Genomic DNA, 27,607 nt, shown 5'->3' with positions numbered 1-27,607 from the left:
GGCAGCAACTAGCTTTCAGCAGTAAGACAACAGCTTGATATAATGTATTCACAAATTTCAGGAAAGCCATGCACCCAAATCTTCCTTCCTTGCATTTACATAATTTCTTACATGACAGATAAAGGCAAGGATCAGATGGGGAGCAAAACTGCTAGCAGAAGAAAACTAGAGAGAAACTTAATTCCACTGAATGACTTCTACTGAATAGGATGTATATCAGTGACTCAAAGAAAAAGTAAGCAGGAGTTTACAAATATAACAGGCACATGGATCAATTTCTTCTAATTCAAGCAAGAGATATGTTAATTGAGAAATTATCTGAAAGTGAACCTTCTGAAACTTTTCTACCAACAGGTCCTTCTGCTAAAGAATAAAACCTTCTCCAGATGAAGCTTATTTAGTGTCTTCTCTCATAATATCCTTGGTTCATAAACAGTCATGTAGCATGCCAGTTATGAAAGAAATGTAGTATCTCGCCCAAGAAAACTGAAGCTTTTGGGTTCTGGCATTATGGACAGGGTATAATCAGGATATGCACTTCAACTACCAAGGATACAATTTTAGTGTCACTTAGGTTATGATCTTACTGGAATTTGCTCTGTAACTACGGGATTAACTTTCTTGAACAGAAAGTTTCAGAAACCTCTGAAAGGTTTTCCAGAGATACAAAGTTTTCATCAAAACAACAGCTCTGTAGGTTTTGAATGAATTCATCAACTATTTCTAAACTTTGTCTTAAAAAAGTACTGATGACTAAGAGGAAGAGCTGAAAGCTGATTAAATGTGACAGTTGGTAGTATGCAGATAGAGACTCAGATACGTCCATCTAAATAGTCTTGACAGCAGCTTTTGCCTACTTTTTTTTTTTTTTCCTGTAATATCTGCTCTGATCAACTTCTCCACTGAAACTTTTAGTAATTTCTATGATGGTAGTATTTAGAAGCTGGAACTCCCCCTGCACTGCTCTAAGAAGTCAAGTGTTTCATCTGCACATGACAAATGAGATCAACAAATGCCATTTCCTATTCTCAGTTCCAAAAATTATAAATTCACCTAACAACAACAACAAACAACCCTCCTGTTCAACTAAGGCTTATGTTCTTAGGCAAAGGCTGTTATCTGCAGGTCTCCAAGTCAAGTCAAGCCAAGCCAGTGCTTTACAAGTTCTGCCATTTTCCAAATACACAGTACATATTTCTTGTCAGCTCATCTAATTCTTGTGTATATCTGGCTCAGTAAGTGGAGAATGAAGAGAATTGTATCCTTAAATGAAGTAGCTTAAAGAAACAACAAGAAAATTATTTTCTTATTTTTGATAACTTCCATGGTTTAGGTACCTGTAGAATTCTTTACTGTCAATTAGGAGATGACATTCAATTTAATCATTATATATTTCACCACACATTGTCTTTTGTCCACAATCTACTATACTCTCCTCTGGAGAAACTGGTACAGTTTTTGCCATAGATGGAGTAGTGTATCTTGTAGTTAAATGGCCATGCATACATCTTTTTAGTTAAATAAGGTACTGATAGGGCTATTGAAGTAACAGCATTTGTACACCAAGTTTTTCAAACCTGTTTTAAGGTATGCTCCCTCATTGTCAGTAAGCCAGGATCTAGAGTGAAAATTTGGTACACTATCAGCATGTTATTTGCACTTCTCTGCTGAAAAAGCGGCATTCAGATGTTGAACTAGATACAATCTGTTTTGCACTAAATTTGATGAATTATTTAGTGTCCCAAAGAACACACATACAGCTAATACCTGGCACGTGTGCTCTTAGGAATACCTACTGCCAGGAAATGACTGACTTGCCATCCTGCTTTGATTCTTCAATTCTTCAAATCCTTATCGAGATAGTGTATCCAGAGCCGTGCTTGGTTTTGATCCCCCCGCTGCTAATTTCTGCGCATTTGTTTCCAAAGCTTCCTAATTCTTACCAGCTGGCAGGTATAAATCCCATCCCAGTAATGAGCTAGCTTGTTTCTGTTTACAGAGCACTAATGGAGATCTTCCTTACAAATATCTATACACACAAGTTGTGATCTAAGCCTACTGTGATTACCTACAGGTTTCACAGACTCTAGCTGAAAAGGGGGAGATTCCATTGGGGAATATAAGGGCTTACAAAAAATTTGTCATGTTTGCACGAAAAATTCTCATTTACTTGTAAGAACATAGTACTCTGAAAAGACGTTGTGCATCCCCTGCAAGCCAGATAACACACCTTTAGCATGCAGTCATACTCAAATAACTGTGTCATTTTGAACACAGGTATGCATATGCATGCTACCCTGTATGATGCGAATACATGAGATGTTGAGCCTTGAAGTGTACCTGTTCGGCTCACAGTGTGCCTCAAGCCCTCCTTCTGCTTTAGTGCAGAATCAATTTATGGAGAAAGGGAAGGCCAGCAAGAGCGTTGCCTTCCTCCACCAGCAAAGTGAGGACCTTCGGTCTGAAATCCAGAGAGGTTCAACTCCTGTTTTGTTGCTGTCTGAAATCTGAGCTCCTTTCTTTAGCTGAATAAGCAGCATTGCACTGAAAACTAGAGAAGCACAAATCCCATTACATAGCACCCTGAGGCTGGGCTTCATGTTACAGATGTAACATGCTCCTCTGCTTGTTCAGAGAAGCTGGGGAGTGCATGGCAGGGGGAGGGAAAGGGATCAATAAGCATTGTGAAAGAGCCTCTGTGAAGATGAAAGTCTCAACAACCATTTCCCTCAGGAAGCAAAAGATGAAATATTCTTACTACTTGCTAATTAAAAATTAAAACTGTTGCCTTCTGAAAGACAGGCTGACTTTTATCTTTAAACTCTGAAGTTTTTAAGACTTACTCCTAAACATACTGTTAGGGATTTCTGCCTCTTGGAAAATCCTGATGTTTTTTCAGTTCAAGACCCTTCTCTGGAGTAGAGGCCAGGGGCAGATGTACCCTAGTAGTTTCAAAGCCTAGGTACTGTGTGGGCTGGCAGCCTGTGAAGGAAGCCACAACACACCTTTAGAGGCCTCAACCTCCAAGAGTCATGGTGGATAGGTCTGGCAACAGGCTGCAACTTATTCTCGGAGGTCTGCTGAAAGGCTCAAGAGCATTCTCCACAGGGAACACAGATGCTGAGAGCTTTGGCATGCTGCACATTGGGGGAACCAGAGACAAGCAAGAGCTGAAATGCAGTTACTACCACAGGAAATTAATTAAAATTAAACATCGCAAACAAAACAGTGGGGAAGACTGAGCTGCTAACCTTTAGTGGCAGACAGTCCTGTGGCTGGGATTGAAGCCCAGTGATCTGTTACATAGTTCCTACCTACAATGAGTTATTTCTGAGTTTATCAGAAGGACAGCATCATCTCTCAGTGATGAAGGAAATGCAAAGAAAGAGGAGGTCTATATTAAGTATTAGTAAGAATTTTCTCCTTCAAATAAACTTACATCTGTTGCATGCAACACCACAGTTCAGAAGGTCAGCAATATTTCTCACCAACAATGCACTAGAAAATGCATTACAAAGTAACAGGATAAGCAACTGAAGAAACTACCAAGTAATTTCCATTATGCTTTGGAATCAGAAGAAAATGTATTATATTTTTAAATATCAGGTACCAATTTTTAGAAGGAATACATATTGTATATTACCAATAACTTGAGCTCATAGAAGTGCTTATCCACGTTTATTTACACACGTCATAAACAAAAGTCTGACAAAAATACATCTTCTAATGTTTCCATGGTACATTATTCTGTATATTAATCACATTGATTGCATTATGACTTATGTCAAATTTATCTCTAATGTTAGCAAAATGTTAACAGAAATTGCTGAAAATCTTCGAGAATTTTCTCCCATACCTATGGAGAATTTATGGACCTTGTCGTTCACAGCCCTTGGTCTCCCGGATGGGGAGACATCACTATCAGATTGTAAACTCTATGTTACCATGTGGGTACAGTTACTGTGAGATACTGCTACAGTGGTTGTTTAACTCTGTGGTTACCAACAGCATATGATTATGTTCACTTCAGACAGCTGCCCCTGTTGCAGGACCAGCACTGACAGCAACTGGAGGATATTAACATGTATTTAAGTGCCAAAAGAACACAGATGAGACACAGTTCTCCTCATCCCTGGCAAAATAAGGAAATTCCACAATCATCAAGCTAGCTGAGTACTTGTCTGAGATAAGACAGTAGAGGAAGAAGGCCTGTTTGAAACTGAAGTAGTGTTCGTGGTGCAGAGAAACACTCATGAAGTCAAAAATGACAAAAAGTCAAGCTACATTTGCGGCTTAGGTTATAACTCTGCAGGCAATGATTTGATTTCAAAAATAGGCATTTGTTACCACCCAGTTGGTTAAGAATCAGGAAATTTGCCCTAGGACAGCAACTGTTGACCTCTCAGGCTACCACGAGGTTATTGTTCCTGTCTGCTACACACTACACTGGCTCTCCAAAGAAAAATGCACAAATTGTAAGATTCAGGCCTTTTCCTCACAGTATTTAAGTGCCCAGGACATCCAAGAAACTGCCTCATATTCCAGAATTGTAACCTTAATCTTTAGGCACTAAAGAACAGATCATAACCAGGATAAAACTAATTCATGTCGGAGGCTCAGCTTCCTCAGAGACTAACTCAAGTAGGATGAACTAAGACTTGTTTACTTTTGAAGGTTAATTCCAGTTGACCTAGGATCTGAATTGGTAGCAAAAACCCCAAAGTTCATTCCACCTTACTTTGGGCCACTGCGTTATTTACCTAGGCTCTCTACATAGGCAGTAGCAAGAGATTATCTTCAGAGAGGGATGCAGGTTGCAGGAGAGCTGGGTCATCTTCACGAGATGCCAGAGACCTGTCTCTTTAAAGCAGCACATGCCACTTTGATAATCGCCTTGCTGAGCTGGCCTGCCCCTCAGTGGTTTTAAGTAAGTGGAGTGAAAGGGTGCAGGTAGGTATAACCTTAGGTCATATGCTAAAACAAGTGCCATGAGGCATGACACAATTACGGCAGCTGTACAGAACCATGAATCTATCCCAATTTTCTTAGCAGGTGCTTGATGCTTTAAGAGTTGCTAAACTAGCTGGAGCTGCAAGTTTCTAGATGATCATGGCTGTGTGATTCTCTATTTGTATGCACTATGTGTGATTAGCCAACCATATCAAGTCATCCCTGTAAGATGCTAAGATACTACGGTTATGGGGATAGCACAAAAATGTTTGTTTACTAGGGTTTCTACAGCTAACAGATCTTTAAGGAGCATGTTAAGTATGACAAAAGCATAAGAGAGGATAGCATAAGGAGAAGCAAGGGACTCATCAAAGGGGACACTGGTAAGTGCCTGCCCCTTTGTGATTCCTGGCCTCTTAGAGCTTCTTGCTACCAACTACTGTTTTCTTCTTAGAAGCAACTATTTCTCATGTCAACAGTTTTTCTTTCTGTTTGCTCTTCTGCGTCTGTGGAAGGAAGAAGGAAAGAAGTGGGCTTGCTGGGAACAACATGCTGTCCATACATTGCCTTCAGGGAAAGACAGAGGATCAGGAACTGTTAGGACGAAAATACCTATGACAATTCTTTTCAAAGTTGCTCCTCTGCTGGTGGTAATCCCCCAAGTGTAGCTCTTCCCTCTCTGTCTTCCAAGCTGGTTCCTTGTAAATGACTTTACTTCTTTAGTAAAATGTGCTACAATATTCTACTGCTCAATCCTCATTAATCTTACACATTGCCCTAGTACAACAGAGAGAGTGTAAGCTGTTGTTGAGATAACTGGCTTCCATTAGCAACCATGTGATTGGCAGGACGATAAAGTCTTTTCCCTTGCAGGTCAGCTGCTTTTTAAGAAGAGGGCAATCCTGCTGATCCATCTTTTAGCTACAGTCTCTCACTGAGTCCCAAATCTCCTGCCTTTTAGCTTTGATACGGTTCAAGCTTTCCCCCTTGTATCAGCCCCTACCTGTCATCAGCTCCTCTGTACCAAACAGCCAATATCAGGAGTTTGACCTCAGGGCACAGTCCGGGTGGGCAGGTAAAACCTGACCACTGGACCTACTTCCTTATCTTTCATATCCTGCAATTCATGAAGAAGTATCAAATTCAAACTAAAAAACAGAAGCATGACCTTTTATAAGAACTTTCTGAAAAAGGCTCTGTTGCCTTTCTAAGTATTCTTGAAAAGAACTGTCATCCACCCTATTAAGATAGAAATGGATCACAAATAAGGAAGAGAGGGAAAACACTGCAAATCCTTACTAAATGGTAAATGTTTTTAATACGTGCTTGCAATACTTCTTGGTGAGGCATGCAAAAATATAGTAAGAAAACAACACAAAACAAATATACTAGAACTATTCTACGCCTACAAGCTCCAATTGCAACCCAATAGAGTTGGCCAGGCTTTTGCTGTTTAGAAGGTATCTGAAACCGATTAGATGCTCATGGCATACAGAGCATCCTCTGTAGAGTGTTACTTGCATCAAGAGAATTCTAAATATAAGTTGCTAACATAAACTGAGAGCTATCATAAGCAACATAATCCCTATTTATGTGACATGCTTAACAGTTGGTGCTTAAAACATAAAAAAAATTATTTATTTCCTGTAGCAAGTATGTACACACCCTGCCCTCCTGCACAGCTGGAAATCATGTTTTCCCTTGAAAGAAACATAGGCTCTGCGACGATTTATACAGCTTCAGTGGATGACAGAAATGGTGCCAAAAGCTCTCAACATCCGTTCCCTACAACTAAACTGACTTAGTACAAATTGGAAGATGTTTAGTCACTTGAACATTAATAATAAAAGGAGAATAAAAAAGAATCCAAAAGAGGAAGGCTGCTAGTCAAGGCAAGACTTGTGGTATTTTAAGTCTGGCAGAGTACATCTTTATATACTGAATTCTGGAACTCCTAACGTACAAGTACCACATGAACAAATCTTGTGGCCACGATCCTATATCCTCCTCACGTAGTCCATGCTTATCCCATTATAGATATTGTTCATTGTTATATTACTGTGAGAACGTAACAGACAGCACTACCTTGTAACTTTTCCGTTTAAAAAGATACTTTAAAGAAGTTCTTTCTAACTCTTAGGAGAACCTGGAATACTTTTGCCTCAGGAATTTTCCCTTCTGAAATGCCTTTTCATAATCTTATTGTGAAAAACCTACTAAACTACTAAAAGCAAAAATACTCTTACTATATAGATAAATTGGTATGGGATTCTTTCTACATTTATTTTATTTTCTGATGACTTTGACAAGTTCATAATGGTGCTGAAAAGTATCACCAACTTTTGCAGAAAGCTAAAGATGCTCCATGTGCAGTTAATGATTCATTTCACTATTTTAAATTACACTTATACTTGCAATTTTGTGAAATAAATACTTTCTAAAAGCTTACTTCAAGTATGAAAAGTTTGAAAATGAATTGCTATGGGTGCATACAGTGTCAAAATTTACAGAGAGCAGGGAACAGAAATAACTACGTGAAATTAAGGTAAGTAGATTTTAGTCTAGAAAAACCTTCCTTTTGGCAAAAACTGTGAAGTGTTTCCAATATTAAGGCATTTAAAAATAAATTTGATATAGAATGAAGATCAACCAGTTGGAATAAAGCTGCTTTCTAACAGTTCAAAAGAATTCTATGTAACAAATTAAGGAAAGGAAATGCTAAATAATACCATGCCCGATTCTGCTCTCCAGGAAGTAGTTTTGTAGGCAGGAGCAATTGCTCAGAATGGAGTCAGGCCAGCACACACCAATGTAACATGTATACTCTTGCAAAAAGGCATCACAGGTTCTTTACAAAATTGTCGGGACCAAAATTCAATCTTATATCTATGTAACAGTACCACCAGTAGCACAGTGCCCCCTAACAACACATTGGAGAAACAGTTTTATGCTAAATTACAGGGAATGGTGCCACACTTCAAATAATCGCTTTTCAAAACTAATTACATGGGAATGCAAAAACATGAAAGGTTCTTGAATTTAATAACTTCAGCATTGGTCAAAAGGGGAAATTAGCAGGATAAAAAACAACAACTAGTGTCTTACTTGTCTGAGGTCGATGAAAGCTAACTGCAGGGTGTCTCCCTGGAATCCTGGCACAGGCTCAGAACTAGCAAACACTGCAAAGAAAGGTTAAAAATATTACAGATGTTGATTTTAAAAAAATTTAACAGAAAACTCAAGATTTATGCAATAAAAATGCTAGCTACCATTAAAATGAAACTACTTTGATAGAAAGAGATTAAACTAATTACTCACAGTGATTACAAACAAATAAAACAAAACCCAACTTTCCCATTATTTTTCCAATTACCGCAAAGAATAGTACCTTTAGGAAATTCTAACCCAGTACTAATGCTACAACCGCAGAAGCTAACATTTTTTTCGGCCTGAGATGAATGATTACTGAAGAATTTCGAAATAATACCAATTCCATGGCTGTCAACATATTTTCAAACATCTGCTTTTTTAACAGCATCTACATGATAAAAACCCCACCTCTAGCCAAAGAGCAATAAAACATAAACACTAAGGTGGGAGTTAGTTTAATGTGTAGACAACAGGCGGAAAGCTTTACATGCCACAAAGTAGAGCTGAAATGCCTGTTCATGCCTCTTAGCCAGCTTATTAATGATGAACTTCTGCTTTTTTTGAACCCAAAAACAGGCTGTCAAAATTGGAAGGCAAAACTATATTCAAAATACAAAAAATGGTAACGCTTATGGTAATGAAAAAGTCAGTTATTTGTTTAAATCAAGATATGAGCAATAATTGCCAAACTTCAAAATAAATATATTTTTTGTTGTTCTTATCTCAGTCACATGTTAGTAAGAAAGACACTTGTAGAAACACCCAGTGCTTCACATCCCCACTCAAGTTGGACACCTTACTTCAAAAGAGCTTAAGAGAGTTTTTCTTATGCTCTTCAGTTAGAGCTCTTAACAAAACAAAGTAGATATTACTGTAATAATGTTAGAGAGGTATCATCTAAGGCAGTGAAAAGTAACATTTTTTTTCCAAGTTTGACAAACAGGTCATTCAATGGTACAGGAAACAGAACATATGTATAAAGAAAATTTCCAGATCCAGTGTTCAACTCTACTGTGCCACATGGACTCCTACTAACATTTAAAAGTAGTATGAAATCCTTAATAGATTTTTTTTTTTAAATGGCTAGTTAGAAAATTCAAATCATCAAGTGAAAGTAACATCCAGAAAGACATTGGTGTCTAAGCTAATATGATGGTAAAATAACAGGCTCCATCATTTACTTCTGAATGTAGGTTTTCAACAAGATTAATGAATTCAGATAGACCATTCACAAGTCTAAAAATGTTTATATGGAGTACAATTGTAAATGAAAATAGAAATTCTTACTTAAGTGCAACAAGAAGCTACTAAGACCAACTCAGATGATCTAACAATAGCTTAGTAATAGATGAATATAGTATCAGAGTAGTAGCTTTACCAGTAGCGGCAGAATTTATTACTTGTATTACAATAGTGCAAAAATTTTTATGAACAGTCATGTAATAGGAGAATGAATTAAACTGGAATATGGCTTGATTCTTCATCAATTAAAGGAATAAAAAAATAGCAATCAAACACCCTAGGGAGAATACTGTAATGTCGCAGACAAGTATTGGTAACAGTTGGCAAATGCTTACTCATTACTGTATTCAAGTCTGGATTTTAAATTGTCTGGTTTTCCTACTTTATAAGTAATACCAACTTTCTAAGGGAGTTTTCAGGGAGTTTCAATCTACCACAAAAATGCTTTTTAAATAAAAAAAGAAGAAAGATAAAAACCAGTACAAAAAGCATATCCTAAACCCAACATTTTATAGAGAGAGTTTGCTTCATAATAAACTCTTTAAAAGCAGCAAAGAGAAAACAGTCTGTATAACCACCAACCTGCAGAAGAACAAAAGATCTCCAGGCCTATGAAAGCACCCTTTCAAACACCCCAGGCTAAAGGGTTGGGTGTCTCCATGGCTGTCTTCTGCAGGTATTTCATGGCCACTGGGACGACCCTCTCTTCAGGGACAGACAGGCCTATGATGCTGGCCCCTGTGGTCAGCCAAACGTAGTGCTTAAAATGGGAATACCATACTATCGCAGGGAATTCTTTAGCTGTTTGCTACAGGACATTGCTAAAAGAGATACATGGGTTGTGAGCTATGGCAGCAGACTAATAAGGAGGATAAGTGTGATGGTCAGAAGGGGTCTTTTCTACATCACCTAAACAAACAAGGAGAATCAGGACTATTCTTGAAAGATCTGATCCTATATAACTTTCCGTTCACATACAGTACACTGAGACCCGCTTCCCCCACTAGAATCTGAGCTCCTCCAGCCACTCCACAATGCAGCACTGGAAGAAGGGAGCTCTACGGCAAAGGAATGGCTACAGACCTGAAAACTGAATACAACTGAAAAGTGTGACCTGCAGCAAAACTTTTCAGCTAGCTGCTGGCACTTTATACTTTGGCAGGTATGTTCCTATAGTGGGACACTTTTACTTGTCACAGGGCAAATATTTGCATCCTTTCTGCAGCGCATCAAGCTAAGATAGTTTGGAATTTAACCCAATGCAGTAAATAACGCAGTATGATTTAATTTCTCTACATAGTACCTACTACCATTGCAGCTACAGAACAAGAAGCACACAAGGTACTAAACTTAATTATTGTATAAGCTTTGCTCTCTTTAACTACAGTTTTATATTATGAATGCATTTATAACACTTATTACAGCACAAGCATTTATTCTCACATTTGGGTCATTTTTGACAGGTGACTACAGTAGAATTTGTTTCATTATTACAATTTAATGAGTTCAAAGGGCAAAAAGATAATCTACTTATGGAAATGGTCCAACAGTTCACCCTCCACCCTCAGCTCAGGGCTTTTAAGTTTTGCTTACAATTTTACAAGGCTAATTAAGTATTTTCTACTGCACCGCGTTTTAAGAAGATATTATAATAACAGGATTAACATTCTTAATGTCTTTGTCCTAAGGGTCCTTCTCCAGATAGTAATGAAACATTGTTATATATATACATCTTTTAAAATACTCACCCCTTACATTTATTCTAGGCTTAAACAGCATTTGGAGGGGTAGGAGGCTGGTTGGTTGGTTATTTTAGTATGCATAAGAGCATTCAGGAATTTTATAATTTAAAGAGAATGAAACGCAAAGATCACCATTAAACTGTCACATATAGGGGCAAACCACTGGCTGCTTGGCAGTTTGAATTGGAAACATCAATGTTTTCGGGGAAAATAAGCTGAGAATATGCACTACATGAATTTGGTATTCACAAAGTTTTTGTTAACATCTTCTTTCCCTGCACTTTGCTGATACTGTGTAGACCTTTTCTGTGTCTATAGAACAGGATCTTTGGTACAATATGTGTCCACAATATGCACAGTCTCTACGTACTTCCTACAACAGGCAGTTTGGGAATTTACAGGAGGTAGGATCTAATGAAAAAGGTATGTAATAACACAAAAACAGGCTGGGAGGTTACACACACAATGGTAAATTTAAATATTGTAAAGATGACTTCGGTCTATTTTCTTTTGAATACTTTGCTTTGATCTTTTCATTACATTTTGTATACAGGATATATGTGAATTGATCTATACATGTGTCAACAGATATCTTAAGAAAAAGGCTGTGTCTGCTAAAATGGAATTTAAGACACCTTTAACTGTAAATTGTACTGAATTTCTTTGCACTGCTAGATTTATTAACAGGTCTCTTCATTTTATTCTCTCAAAACTCCACCTTTTCGCCCTCATTTGGTTGTGCCACTCTGTTGGTCTGCGAATTCAGTACCCAATTCCTGACAAATAGTTTTGCTGCTCAATGGCACAAATTAAAAACCAGAGTCCAGGCTTTGGCTCAAAAGCTAAATTAGGACAGTTTTATTTCAGACTCCTGGCACTGATTCACAGGCAGGACAGCAGAGCTACAAATTTATTTTTAAAGGAAGAGCATCAGGTGACTATCTCGGCAGCCGTCAGCCACTTTGCAGCACTGTTGGATGCTCCAGCTGTTCAAACAGGCCTGGAGGGGAGCCTTGCTGAGGGAGCTGCCAGCTGGTCCGGTAGCAGCCCCCAGCCCTGCCCCCAGCACCGGCAGGATCTCGCTGCTTCCCTTCATTCCCATGCTGCCACATGTGACCAGCAGATGAAGGATGCTCTCAAGTGAGTTAAGTTAACCTGACTTCCCAGATGGGAGAGAAGGCAGGTAAAGCGAGGGTCCTCCAGAGAAGAATATAGTGCCTTTTCAAGGCAAAACAGGATTTGGGTTCTTCTGCTTCTGGCATGCCCACCTGGAGATTACCTTCGTGTATGCTGAACAGAGAGCACTTGGGTCAAGATCTCTCTTGCTCTTGGGTACTGCAGCTCTCCACACTGGGTGAAAAAGGAGGGACTGGCAGGAAGCCCTATGTAGGGCTCGTTAGGAAGGTATATTGCATCCTGCTTTGCACTAATTCTCCACTAACCCATGCTCATTTATAGGCAGGCCCCAAAACCTTTTCATCCTTGCACAGATTCACGTCTGGGTGAAGAAGAATGTCCACTCAACCATACCTCCTTCTGCCAATTAATCCTGTCTCACAATTCAGCTATGCTAAAACACATAAATCATAAAAATTACATTTAACTCTTCCAGCAATTAGAATTTCGTACAAGTTCTAATTCCTTAATAAAAAGCTGATGTAAGGTAATCTAGACCTGGATGGTGTCTCTGAAAAGCTATTATGTACACTTTGCTTCTCACAAAGTGAGATACAGCAACTCACATTTGAATTTCATCTTCAAGAAATTGCAAAAGCCTCCCCTTCCCAACCCATTTCCCTCCTCAGGGTACTCAAAGGCAATGTCCAAGCAAAAGACTATTCTTTGGGTTTTATTCAATGGGACCCATTACGCCCTATTTTTCTGAATACTGCAGTAAGAATCCCAATCATCCTAGTGGAATATCACCACTGAGAAAGAATTCTACATATTTGCTGAGACTAAGAACTTCAGCACTAACTTACTTAAACAGACTGCTGCTCATTAACAGGTTATTGGGTTGTTGGTTGGACTGTTAATTGCTTTTTAATGAAAAAGAAAAAATCTGACAAGTAATGGCATTTTCCTGCTTTTATTTAGATCTCCTCCAGTTCATAGTAGAAAGAATAAAAGTGCAATGTTAAAGATCAGAATAAATACCTAGAATACTGCCAAGAATTTTTAAAAATGTACTTTCAGATATTCATAACTTTCTACATCTCACGTAACTTCTTAGTTCAAAATGCATGAGTATACTACACTGTGTCTATAAGTAAAATGCCAAACCCATCTATACAATACAGTAGGAAACTACCCAACAGTTGTGAATTATTCACACACTCTAAGCACTAATTGAAATGTCACTGTCGTATCCATTAATCCCAAAATGTCAAAGAATAAAGCTGGGGGAGGCTGATGAGCAAGAACATAAATCACAGGCATCACAGTGAGGCCTGGAATGTGCCTGTGACAGACCTTATGAATGAAACCACAACAGCAAAGCAGCCTGAGCAAAGTCTTGTGTCAATCCCTTATTCCACAAATTGTAAGATGTCATTTGTTGCAGTATACTATTCTGACAAGCTTCCATAATTATATTTAAACTACTCAAAGGCTTTCTGTGCAAAACCAAATTTTTTCTAACATGCTTTAAAAGCTTTGCAGAAAGGAAGAATTAAAGTTTATTCTATTTGCATCTGTACAGCCCATGCTAGAAGTTACTCAATGGTGGAAAGAATGCATTTCTGTCTTTAAGTTACTAGGTTTCTGAAACTTTCTCATTTTGATCCAAGGTTTCCCATGTCCTTTCCATGCCATATACTCAGTATAACAGCTACATATAACAAAACATGTTGTCTTAAGATAGTATTTTAATCCTAAAATGTTACCATGTTAGATTAAATAAAACTCTGCTAAGATCTCTTCACTGATTGAAGTTTCCACTGTGCAGAAACCAAAGATGGTAGAAAGAGCGGCAACAGAAATTAGGATGATACATAACAGGCCAAAGGCCAAGAAGAAAAAGGTCTGAAAACAACCCAGAGACCAGTTGACAGCCGGACTCGTTGGGACTTCTCACTACTTTGCTGTGAACATACTGTTCATACGTGAAAGTCACCTGCAAGGCATGCATTTTATCCCCTGTACTACTAGAAATCTCCGAGTGAAACAGTGAATTGGTTAACCTATACAGAGTAGTGAAGTACTGCATTGTTCACAGATGATATTTCAAATATTAGAAACAGAATAATATTATACTAGGCAAGCTTTCTTCACTGCTACACTATTTGTTCAGAAGGCAGATGACTGTTTAGTGGGTGCACCAATTCAGCTTGTCTAGATGAATGATTATGGTGTCAGTATTATGAATACTATAGCATCTCTTTTTACAACAGGGATCTTTTTCACATCTAGGGAGCTACACAAATGCACATACACATACCCCTACCCATCTACTTGAAAAGAACACTATTAAATTTGCAGCATTAAGTGTTCTAAAAGTAAAAAAAAAAAAAAAAAAAAAGGGCAAACCATCATCTGTTTGGTCAACTTGTGCAATCACGAGACAAACTTTAACGTCATGATCACAAATATTTTTTCAATCAGACCCTGATAACCCCATTAGATATTCCACGCACTGAAAGGCCTTAAGGCTGTCTAATGAAGGACTGTCAGAAAGATGCTTGCTCTAACAGTTACAGAGTTTAGCTGGAATGTAACAAATAAGGCAGGAGAAGGAAAGACAAGCATATGGTTTAAATGTCAAAAATGCCCCTTATCTCTGTCCCTGGACTCCAACAAGAACCCTTTGTGATGCTAACCAAATTGCTTGAAATCAAATTTCCAGTTTCCCATAGGTGGTCGCTAATTGAGTAGTCATCAATTTTTTTTCATGTGCCCAAACTAAAAAACTCAGGATACAACTTGTAGAACTGTCCCATTTTACAGCTGTCACCAAATTCATTGAGATCCATGCTTCAAACACAGAGGAAAGATAATTTCAAAAATACAGAGCATAAGAATCAAAAAATATCCAATGAAAAAAACCGCTAGTGAGTCTTTTCATTGTATCTCAGTCATCAGCTATAAGACCAGACCTAAAACCTGTTCATAACACAATGATGTTATGGAAGTAACTTCCTTCATACAGATTAACGGCTTACCCTCAGCGGTGAGTTCCATGCAAAACATAAGGAAATTAATCCTGTCTTTAGTGCTGGATTGAACCAGTTTTATAAAATAATTCTGATGCCATACTTTGAACAGTGAGAATAAAACAACATCTGATGTTTACTAAATGAACGCTATTATTCTGCACAACAAGTAACGCAGTAGTAATTCTAGGAGCGAAGAAATCCTATGTAACAGTACATTTAAAACTGGTATCATAGTAAATAAACTCAAGAGGGAAAAATCCAAATTTCACAGACATTTGACTTTTTTTCTCAACTATAAAAGCATAATATTTATATAGTGGTTTGGGCAATTTTGTACGAGACTATAGTCTTTTTACTGGATATAGTGATTATGATCACATTAGGAGTAACAACAGATGTACGTTTCAATCAGATACTTGAGTTAAAATAAAAAAAATTCATAAAAAAATTTCCCAGAAATGTTAACATACTTATAAATACTTTTCCAAGAAGCTGTACTGTAACAGGTTTTTTTTTAAAAAGACAAAGCTTTAGCAAGTTATGGAAAAATATGGCTTACATTAAAGAACTTTCTTTCAGTGTTAAGACAGATATAGATAGGAATTCTGAAACATCTACTTACATTCGCACTGTATCACATCTAAATTAAACTGCTGAATTGCTCCCATGCTTATTTGCTTTAATTCACTGTCCAGTAGCATCTGCATTAGGGACATTGAAAGATGCTGGCAGGCTGACATGCAAGCTGTCTGGGCCACTTTTCCCTAGTAGAAAGAGCAACAGGTTTTAAGATAGAAACAAATGATACGTCACTAAAGAACTGCCTATCTGATTTGAGTTTAATACACACTTGAAGTCTTAATGATGCAGGACTTAGATTAGAGGGATTGCACTTGCTGTTATTTCTTTGACCTGTTAGCTTTGTTTCTATTAAATAAATCGCGGAACTAAATTAAACATATGTTAAAGCAACTATGGATATTTCTTCCGGAAATCCAACAGTCTTCACGAATACAAGGACATTTCCAAAATAATAACAGTGTAAGTTGCTGAAGCACATGAACAGCTTTGTGGATTTATTTATTTAAATGTTTTTTTTATCCAAACAGAATAAAAGCAATAATGTAATGAACACCAACATGCTGCATATTTTTAACAATAGTCAGTAAAAACCCCTCAAACTTTATATAAAGGAAAACCATTGCTTTCACTTGGGGCACTTCTCATAACAGCTTCTGCTAATTATTGGCACATCAATTGCTTGAATTCCATCTTAAAGCCTGTTGCTAAATTATTTAAAATATTCATGCTTATCCACCATCTTTTCAGGTGCTTAATAAATCAGTGCTGTCAGTAATCAACTACTTACAAAATGAAATGTAGCCCTCTGCTGTACAAATAGAAACAATTTCCCAATCACAGTCTAGTTAGTAACATTTCTCTTTATGATGTATATGTAATAGAGACAAATAATTTTCCAAACACAAGACCAAAAAACAAAGCACAAAATCAGACATTAATTTGATAAATTATTAAAAATTTAGTACAGAAAAATTGGAAGATATGAAAATTCTACCATAGAATTAAGAAAACCAATTAAGACCAGACACCCTATCAGCTGGCACCATTCTATTCATAGCACTGCAATCTTTTAGAGCAGAGTGATCTTGGCTTTCAAATGCAATCATATGAATCTCTGCAGTTTAATGTACTTAAATGAAGCTTTTCAACTGATGTCTATGTTACAATATGTATTGAAACAAAGGTAACTATTAACATGCTTACACCAAAGAAATCATAATTACGTAATACACCTACTGGAGAACATACAACTATCATTTTACTTGTATCCATCAGTAAAGTGATGACACCAATTTCTCTAAAGCAATGGTTCTTCAGCTGTTTTCTGCAAAGTCAGGTTGATCAAGTCACTGCTGACTCACAGAAACACATTTAAGCAATGAAAAATGATAAGGATAGACAGCAGTTCACTGTCCCCAAAAAGTTTTGAAAGTTCTACTCCAACACCTAAAGAGATCAGATCTTGTCCTTAACAAGAAAATTTGCTCATATCATCGAATTTTCATGTATACATAACAGAAAGGAAATTTGGCCCTAAATATTTTGTACTTTAAAAATCTAGTCTTTGTTTAAATGTAATTAAAATGTAGACAATACAATGGAAAGTGTTCAGTCTCCTCACATGTCACACTGAAACACTAAAAGGCTTCTGCTAATACCTCTTCAGTATTAGGACACCTTGAGCTGTTAGGAGCTTTATATCTAAAATGAGATGTCAGTTTCTTAATTGAAAATCTCAGAAAACCAAATAACATTTTTGACCAAAATAGATGAACTGACAAAGAGGAATGTAAGAAACAATGCAAGAACAGCATGCTTAAAAGTCTCCCAAACCCAATGGTAATTACACTGGGAGACATGCAGCTCTATTCCCCAAGCAGAACAATATCAATGGAAAAAAAAGAAAAGAGGAAAAAAAGGGGAAAAAAAGAAGGAAAAAAAAAGAGGTGAGAAGGGGAACCAATGGGCCACAGTTCATTTAATTACAGTGTAGTAGATTTGAAATACTTAATGGAAATGTCATTTTGATTTAATGGAACAACTAGTGCATCTCTGTTTAATGTACTGCTCCATCAAATCAGCTCCATGTCCTATTTATGCTGCCACTATAATGTAATAAAAGTTAAACCAGATTAATAGGTTGTCAAGAAAAATTTTAACATTTAATTTATTTTATACGCAGACAATGTGTACTCCTCTATTTTTTTAAGTAAAAGAATTTTATATTTCTACCAAGCATCTGTAGTTAATTGTTACAATCTGGCAAATATCAATAGTACTGGAGCACAAGATAATGATTACAATACAGAAATGATATGGTAAAAGCCACTTGGACTTTAAATAAGTATCAATACATGTATGTTTAATGTTTATTTTAAAATTTCATAAAATAGAAACATCCTAACATTAAACTATTTCCAACTATGTAACTTGAACCACAGGCTTATTGTTCAAATGACGTATCAACAAATAATAGGAGTTTACTATACACAGTTTATACTTACTCAATACAATCACTCGGTTTTCTTAAATCTAGAGAAAAACACGAAGCTACGCATATCAATCAAAATGCTGAATTTTAACTCAGAGAAATGTGAACTTTACTGTTATCCTCTTCAAAATTCAGTGCTTCCCAGTTCAAAATACATTGGATGTATGATATTCAGAAAAGAATGATATTCAAATTCATGTTTGACAAATGAGATCTAGTTAAAAAAATCTATCTCCAAATGTCCACCATCCACCAATTAATCAATTCCTTGCCATTTTTTCATAAAGCATTTTGAAGAGGAAATGTAAGGATTCGTGAACATAGCAATAACATATTTCTTTTCCAGAATTAAACAAATCTCAAAGCTTTAAAACATTCTTAATGTTTATTATTTGTCAGTTTGGCTTTTTTTATTTTCAATTACTATTATTGGTTTTTAAGGGGGGGGTGTGTGGCCATGGTTACTGTATCTAGCAATTAAATACCTATATTCAATAGCATGCAGATTCTGCAGGCTTCTCACATTCGCTTCAGTTGCCTCCCATTTGGAGGCACTACAATTATCTCTGTTGTGCCTATGCTAATTGCTGCTATCTACAAAACCTATTCTTCTACTCAACCAATGTAAAGTTTAGGAAACAAGGATCGTATTCTATAAGCAAAAACACCTGCTAACAGTGTTAAAAGCAACTGTTTTTTCACCCAGCCTTCATGTTTTGCTGAAATACAAGTTTGTAAAAAGAGAAAACCCTTAGACAAACTTCTTATATTTCAAAGGAGCTTGTAAAGAGAATCTGCTGACATATTAAATCCTTTTTTATAGGATCCAAAAGCTTTTCTCCTAAGAACAATTGCAGTAGAGAGACATTTGGCTTCTAGGAAATTCCCAAAGGGTCAGCCATATGCATCTTTCCATGGCACCTTCGCAGTACTGCTAAGACCTATGCTAGCTGTCTCAAAAGCAGCTTTCATCATTTACTATGGTGTCAGTCAATATGATTTATGGACTGCATTCAACAAAGTCAAAGCATATAGAATGAGAAATATGACTACAATCTGCTAATTTGTTTTGTATTGAGCCACTTAGGAGTCAAAGACCTGATGTCAGGCTGAGACCAGCAACACAATTAACCAGCCAGTGACAGATTCATCCATCCTCCCTGCCAGGCTGTGCCAATCAAAGACAGCATGAAGCAGCATTTGGAGAAATTGGTAAGAAAACCCATTCTCTAAGTAGCCTGTGGAGGCTGTTGATTGACAGGTTTTGAATATAGCTGCAGAAAACCACCATCCCTTCACCCTCACTGCAAGCTGTGAAGTTAGGTTTTTGCTGCCAATCACAGAAACAATAAAATAACACAAACTGCCATCCTCAGCATAAAAAGAAATAACAAAACTTATCTGTTAAATCTAAGAAGCTGAAGAATTAATTTAACAATATGAAATGACATAATGACAAACTTTCTGAAAATGCAAAGAAACTAAGCATACAGATTTTATCAGTCATAATAACTAAAGCATTATATTAAGTAATATCAGGACTAAAATCCAGCTTTTGAACTATTGATAAAATACAAGTATACTAAAAAATACTAATGGAATTTTACTTCCAGTCTCCGCCCCAAATTCTACTGAAATAATAAAAAATATCCACTTGAAAGTAATTTGTAACTGTTACATTTCAATAGTCATTCTGTTCCAAAGAGTTCTGCAATACTAACTTTATACAGACAAAGCACTCATTTAGAATAAAACTTCACCTAATTCTAAACTTAAATTAAAACCACTTATGTATACATCCTCTATAATTTCAAATTAACTGATCTGAAAATAAAATGTAAATTTTTTCTTAATAAAACCTAAAAAATGCAGGTCCTTAATAACAAATTTGATCATCCAATTGACTTAATGAGATTAATGGCTGTATAATGAAATTTTAATTTGCTTTTTGATTCAAAGTATCTAATGGCACTATAAACTGCAATATGAACTTAAAATGGGATGTAAAAGATCCTAAAAGCAGAAATAATCTCAAAACCACTAAATTATTTTCTAAACTTTGGAAAAATACTTTAGAAAACAGAACCATTAAAAACTCTCAAATTATAACCTTCCAAAAGCAATGCAGCCTCTGTGCTCTGCATTGCTGAAATTCTGCTAGTGCTCAGTCATAACATAACCAGCATGCTGACACCTATTCAACATTAACAGGAAGTATTTCTACACAAAATACTCAATATTCGAGGTGCTCATGACACCTATTAGCTTGACAGTTCAACATGAGGCTGAGTACTCAAATCAAAGAAATGCTCATTGGGATGAACCACCAAAGTCACCTAGCCCAACTTCCTTTTTGGAGCAGGACTATTGCCAACACTAGTTCAGGTCCTTTGTCCTTTTTTCTGGCTGAGCCTTCAAAACAACCAAGGACAGGAATTTCACAGCCTGTCTGGGTAACCTCCTCCAACACTGTACTACTCTGTTCCCTAATGTCAAAGCTTCACCTCCTAAGCTTCTACCTGTGACCATAGATAGCCACATGTGAATTTGTCAGTTCTACCAGGAAGAGTTTCACCCCATTAGCTTTGTATCTGTTCAAGAGGTTGTAGGCTGCCACTTAGATCTCCCCCCAGCCTTCTCTTTAACAGACTAAATAATCCACCTCCCTAAATGTCCATTTGTAACTCATGTGCTGTAGGCTCTGAACAACTTGGAAGCCCACTGCTAGATCCTCTCTCCAGACCCACAGAGCTACTACTCAGCCAATCGCTCTCCAGATTGTAGCAATGAACGGGGTTATTCCCACACTGTGTACTCTAAGTGCCTTACACATTTGTTCACTTAAACAGTGAACAGCATAGTATATATTTGTTGCTGTGACGTGAACAAGATTCAACTATATTATTAGAAAAAATTAGTAAAAGTAAGTTCAGAAATTCAGTATTCAGAAGCCACTCTTAACAGAATAATATTAATTTCAACACTTTCATTATGACAGAAATGTTTATGCCAAATCAAAAGAAACTCCTTATACAAAAATTGATGACCTGAAAATAATCAGGGCATGGAAGAATTCCTAAATGCAATCCATCATCTTAAAAAAAAATAAAATTAATTGAGCACATAACTGACCCCAGCCAGATGTAGCAGAAAAACGATGGAACTTTCACTGATTCTTTATTCTATTACTCCACTCCTATTCTGTATGCATGTCTCTCAGCTGCATTTTGATACCTGACCTCTCTTCCAAAAGGTCTCATAGTCTTCTCTAAATTATCTCATTTGGGATGCAAGGCACGCCCCACCGACCTTCTGCAAGGTTTTTAGGGCTCCTGCTGTCCCAGTGTACGAAAGCCCAATGTTAGTCATTAACCTGATCCCTGCATGCAGCCACACAAGGTACGCAGCAAGTAATCAGCAAAACAGAAGGGTCTTTTTATTAAATGATTAAAAATTGAAGCAATAAGCCTGCAGGCAGTTCATAGTTTTTCAGTTCACATGCTTTTTCTTCATCTTGCATCTACTTACCGACATAGCTGCATGGTCATTGTTGTTATTCTGAGAAGGAAACCAGTAAGGCAATCAAAACAAAAAAATTAAGATGTACTGTCAACATCAAAAAAAAAAAAGAATAAAAAATTGGTAGCAATAAAAGGTAAGGAAAAGCTTCTAAAAAGAACATTAGTTAATTATTAATTATTAATTTTTTTTTTTAAACCTGTGGACTTATACAGTATTTTGGTGAAGCATAACAAAGAATTATAATTTAAATAATACTAATTTGGCAATAAAATGTTTTTCTGTAATAAGGAACTGTATGCCAAAACTTCAGGGTGGCAAACTTCAAATGACGAAGCATTTGTTGATATGCCTTTCCAGAAAATTTTCATGATACGAAATATATTCCAAAATACTTAAAAAATAAATGCCATGTTTACCATCTCGGCTTACAGAGGCTATCTGTACGTCATTAACATACTTTGTTCAAACAAGACTTAGAACGGCTCAAGACAGTAAGAATCTAAATGTAACATGATCCATTAATAATTTTTCACATAAATCTAATGGTAGTGTAACTGCAAGGTGGAATAAAGCTATTTTCTTTTCCAAAACTGCTTCCTAAGTACAGTAAACAAACACAGAGGAGAAAACTAAGACGTAAAACTTAAGAGGGGGGAAAAAAAAAATAAATGTTTCAGAGACACAAGATATTTCCAGTGATTCAATGGAGATATGAGACCCCAACTAAGTTGGGCCATGAAGTGTGCAGGTTCAGTAAAACTGAGATGATGGTCTCTACCTGATTTAGATCTCTAATGTTCCAATAAAAATAATATAAATTGCATAAAACAGATATATAACATAAGATGTATTTTATAAAAGTTATGTCTACATTGGTACAGAAATACTTCAGTATAGCCCCACATGGAAGCACAAAAGCAGACACAACCCTGTACATTTACACAGCTTACACACACAGCTAAAACAAAACAAGACTAATAACAGGAACCCAACAACCACAACAAAAAAATTGTTAAAGAACAAATTACAATGCTTCAACAAGAAGACTAGAGCTTGAAACAATATCAAAGAGAAAGTCAGTCACCCTTGAACAAGACTCCGGAGAACTAGTGTGGCCAACTAGTGCCCCTAGCCCCAGCATAATGCCCTCTAACATGATCAGATACGCTAAGGTAGGAAGAGAAGAGATTCCTCTACTTCTCCTGCTCTTTTCCTTACTAGAATTACAGCCAGTGGCTAGGATTTTTGTTCTTTGATTTCTAATTACAGAAAAGGTTCTGAGAAACTATTTTGAGCAGGGGAATGTTTCTGCTAGACACACAAAAATTATTATGGAAATAACACTGTGACATTAGTAGAATGATTCATTAATGAAAATGAATACTAAAACTATTCCAAATCTTAACTATGGCATAGGAGAATCTAGTTTTGTTTAGCACTTCAAAGCACTTACTATTTTAATGAGTTATAGAACCTAATTCTGCATTTATCTTTGAAAATGCTTTTGCTATAAATTTCCTCTTAATGAAAATAACTTACTATTAAAAATCTAACCAGAATAACCATAACGAAATTGTATACACATTTTCAAATAACTTCCACAGCTCATGCCCAACAACTTTCACAGGTCTGTATGTTTCTACAATTGGCCATGCCAGAATAGGGAGTGATACACAGGATAAGTAAAAATTTATGAGAACCCTCTCACCAGACCAGTTGTCGATATAGTTCTACATCCTGCCTGTTACCTGACCAGAGTTTGAAATTGCAGAATAACCTCTTCATAGGAACTAGCTTTCTCCAAAAGTTGACTTGTGCCCCCAGGCACATATTTCTACTCCTTTCACACTTTTCAAGTCCTAATGACGCAGCTGCTTCTTTCCATCCCTCCTAACACATCGCTTCATTCAGTCTGTGGCTCATTTTGGAACAGCTATATCCCAACATACGCTCAACTGATTTGGCACAAAAGGACATGCCTCACACGTCACATTCACATCAATATTACATGATGGATTTTGAGCGGGTTATGTCTGAGTTAGTAAAAAAAAAAAAAAAAAAAAAAAAAGGAGCTTGAAGAACCACAACCTTTTCATATGTAATTTGGAAGACCAGATAAGCCCACTATGCCAGCAACTTCAACGCCTTGCTGTGCATGTGAAAAAAAAAATAAATCTTTTACTTCCAGCCTGGAGCCTCAAAACATTCTATGCATTAAGGACTTATTCTTTATAGGCATTGGATGTGGGTAAAGCACTCGGACATCAGTGTGACAGCAGCAACCAAGGACAAGCTGATGAAAAGCAGATGTAGCTTGAAAGACTTACTGAAGTTACTCCAAACCTATAAAGCTATAAATTATTATGATGATAAATCAAACCAGAAATAGTCATCTTCGTCTTAAAGCAAGGGGAAATTAGACAATGGAATGTAACAATTAGAACAGGTTAACAGTACCCTTTTACCGGGACAAAATAACACAGCATATATTTGAATATGAACAAGAATTCATTTCAATGAAGCTCAGTTAACTAGAATCAAATTACTTTTTATGACCAAAACTATTTAGCTAAAAATAACCTTAAAGAACCCAAGACCTCCATAATCTTATGCACAAATGTGGATTTGCACCAATTCTGCATTGTTTGAATCAATGCATGTGTATACAGAACGAATACGGTTAATTAAAAAGGCCATCTGAAGCTCTAGAAAACTGCATGAGTTCTTACACTATTTGTAAATTAGCTGTTCTTAACAATATTACTAAACTATTTAAAAGTATTTTCTAAGTATTACCATGGGTAAGCACCATCAACATAGTGAAACACATCTGAAAATACATCCGTACTGAAAAAAAATTTAAAAATACATCTGTCAGCATGTGCACAATTCAAAAAAAATCACATCTATCTTCAAAATCTTACTATTTTAAAATAAAGTAATGCTCCAATACTTTGAAATTAAACTTAATTTTGAACACTTACAGGTAAATGAGTGAAAACTTGAAACGTGCTTCTTAAAAAGTTAATAAGGTCCATTAAATATCCACTAGCTCTTCCATCTGATTCAGACATTGTCCAATCATAATCAGCAATCTGAATAAATTCATCTATTTTTTGGTTAAGTTTTGTGTATATTTCTCCTTCTGCAGCATGCCTTGCATCCTGAAAAAAAATCGTGTGCAATTGTCAGAATTATAAAGTATTAATTAGAATGCAGATAACATTATATTCATCACTGAAATGGAAATCTTGTGTTTTTCTTAGATTCGAAAAATATTTAAATCAATATTTTAACTCCTGTCTTACAATAAGTCTGAGGCTATGTTTTTTAAAATATTCCCATAATGTATACTGTAAGAGTGTTTATAACAGAATATGCCTACAGAATAATCTAAGTTCTCAGAGACAAATGAAATTAATTTCAAATAAGAAACAAAGCAATTGGTTTAGTATCTTCAAAACAATCACCTTCAGTTCAGCCTTACAAATTTATCAACCCTGACACAAAGTTTATTTGCCCTCTTTTACAAAGAAAATAATAAAAGAACCAAATTATTTTATCTGTTATGGCTAGAGTTCCAGCAATCGTATGATTTTTATGTAATTAATGTCTTAAAGCTGCGCATCTGAAGAATACTCATCATTTTTCATCCTCCTTTAAATATCCTGATCATCACACACCGTGATTCAGAGCACTCCCCTCCTTCCTCCCACCTTTCTCCTCACTTTTTGTTCTACCACCACCTGGATTCTACTTTTTGGAACAGTAAAGAGGTACAGTCTAGCATTTACTGTGAAGTGAATTTACGATGCAGTGTATCTGCCTTATTTGTTTAGGGGACATCCTCATAGATGCAATGGAATCTATGTACAGAAAAATTGATTAAGATGTATCTTGCTGGACAGGCATGCTTTTGCCAGCCTGGAGTTTAAAGATACTCAATAAATTCTATGTTTTAATTTGGGCTCAACATGAAACTTTCTTCACTGATCTTGAGACGTAATTCAAGACATTTGACTTAAAGTGAACTGGTCAGTCACTTAAGGTTTTGAGAGACTGAAAATAGGCTGCATATACTGTAGCAACATAAAAGTGGATGAAATTCCTATTGCTAGTTTCCTCTGGGAGAAAGCAGTCCAAAAACATGGCACTTTAGAAAACTGTAAATAAAAAAGTCAAAAAGAAAAAAAAAAATCAAAATTATCTGAGCTTAAAAGTGGCACCATATTGAGTGTGTCAAATTCAGTCTTCAGTCCAGCCGCAGGCCGTGAGGAGCTTCAGGAGGAAGCAAGAAAGCATGTGGCCCTGCCATGTACAAATAGCAAAGTACGATTCCCTAAAAACAGGGTTTTAATGCCAAACCAACTTGTAAATGCCTCCACTGAACAACTCTCCCAATCCAACACACAAGAATCTGGCAATCTGTTAATATGTCAAATAAAGGAATATGCTGACATCCACAATTTTGTAGATGGCTATGACTACAAAAGCTTCAATTAATTTAAAGTCTATACTTAAAGTTTCTAACTAACAAGACCTCAGTTTCAACAATCTATAATGGCAGGACCTGCAAATACATCTGCTTAGATCTAGTGCAATTGCTTGGATTTTTTGTTTGTTTGGGTTTGGGTTTTTTTTTGTTTAAAAACCAAGTCATTTATGGAGTGGTTGTATCATCTTTACCAGTTAAGATGATTTACTGGCAATGGCAAGACTAGTCCTTCAGTTTTTGTTCTGGAAGCCTGTTTTTTGCTACCTTTTATTTTGCTTTGGTTATTGGTTTACAATTGGAGCAGCATGCTGCCGGTACTTTAAGCAAGGCATGTTTTTCTATTCCCTGAGAAAACTGTGAACAGCTGAGAAACTGGATTTCAAACCCAGAAGTTACTTCTGAGAAGCAGCACTGTGAATCCCATGCACAAGTCAAGAAAAAGTGAGTTGGCAATATTGAGATTTGGGATGACTCCTAGAGGCAGATGAATTAACCCCATCTCGTCTTTTAACATGGTGACAGAATTGCATCAAAACCTTTTGAAAGCTCACTAGATTTTTTCCCCATTATAAAGTGAAAAGGGCAAATGGTGCGGTTTTGTTAAACGGCTTTTCTCTCAGAGGACATCCTGAAGCCCTGCACAGGGTTTGATGCTGTGTATCTGGCTCTCCAACAGCCATTACACAGCTTCATGCCAAGACCCTGGGCCGAAAAACTTCTGTCAACTAGATCTGTAAATGCATGTATTTATGCTTAGTGCAACTGCTGATTTAAACAAAGGAAAACAATGGTCATTCAAAGCTGGAAAATGTGGCTATAAATATTGAAAGCAACATAATTTTTTAATATGATAAGATGAAACAAGTTTTGGTGTGTGGTTTGGTTTTTTTGTTTGTTTTGTGTTTGGGTTTTTGTTGTTTGTTTGTTTTTTAATTTCTACCCATGTGAAAATGGTTGGAAAGTCTGAAGGACATCTTAAAATAAGATCTTACATACAAAAACAAAATGAGGAAAACAGCTCTCCAAAACAGTAGTTATGAAATAGGTCTGAAGGCTTCTATTAAAAAAACGACACTGTAGATGTACTTATAAGATCACCTCATGGAATGTAAATTTGATCAGTGCTGCTAATAAAAGGAGATTTTTGACCACTCAGAAAGAATGGAGGTGACATGATTTGCCACCAGGAGATGAATTTAATAACAGTAAAACATACCAAACTCTGTGAGGGCCCAGCTGGGGAACTGCAAGCAGTTTTTCATTAAAATCGGGGGTGGGG

General features: G+C 36.5%; 1 protein-coding gene across 1 annotated transcript in view; it reads right to left on the bottom strand.

Moving 5' to 3' along the window:
* Nucleotides 1–8,055: 8,055 nt before the first annotated feature.
* Nucleotides 8,056–27,607, bottom strand: part of EXOC6 (exocyst complex component 6) — a gene marked incomplete at its 3' end in the record, with an annotated part of 49,766 nt that continues 30,214 nt past the window's right edge. The window contains exons 17-20 of the mRNA XM_009700915.1: nucleotides 24,818–24,997; nucleotides 21,840–21,869; nucleotides 15,861–16,002; nucleotides 8,056–8,129 (exon numbers count right to left, since the gene is read on the bottom strand). Coding sequence (XP_009699217.1) covers nucleotides 8,056–8,129; nucleotides 15,861–16,002; nucleotides 21,840–21,869; nucleotides 24,818–24,997 — 426 coding nt within the window. The remainder of the gene's footprint in view (nucleotides 8,130–15,860; nucleotides 16,003–21,839; nucleotides 21,870–24,817; nucleotides 24,998–27,607) is intronic.

The sequence above is a fragment of the Cariama cristata genome, unplaced genomic scaffold (assembly GCF_000690535.1).
Source record: "Cariama cristata isolate BGI_N322 unplaced genomic scaffold, ASM69053v1 scaffold28215, whole genome shotgun sequence".
In the NCBI taxonomy this organism is placed as follows: domain Eukaryota; kingdom Metazoa; phylum Chordata; class Aves; order Cariamiformes; family Cariamidae; genus Cariama; species Cariama cristata.
This window is presented reverse-complemented; position numbering and strand designations above follow the sequence as displayed.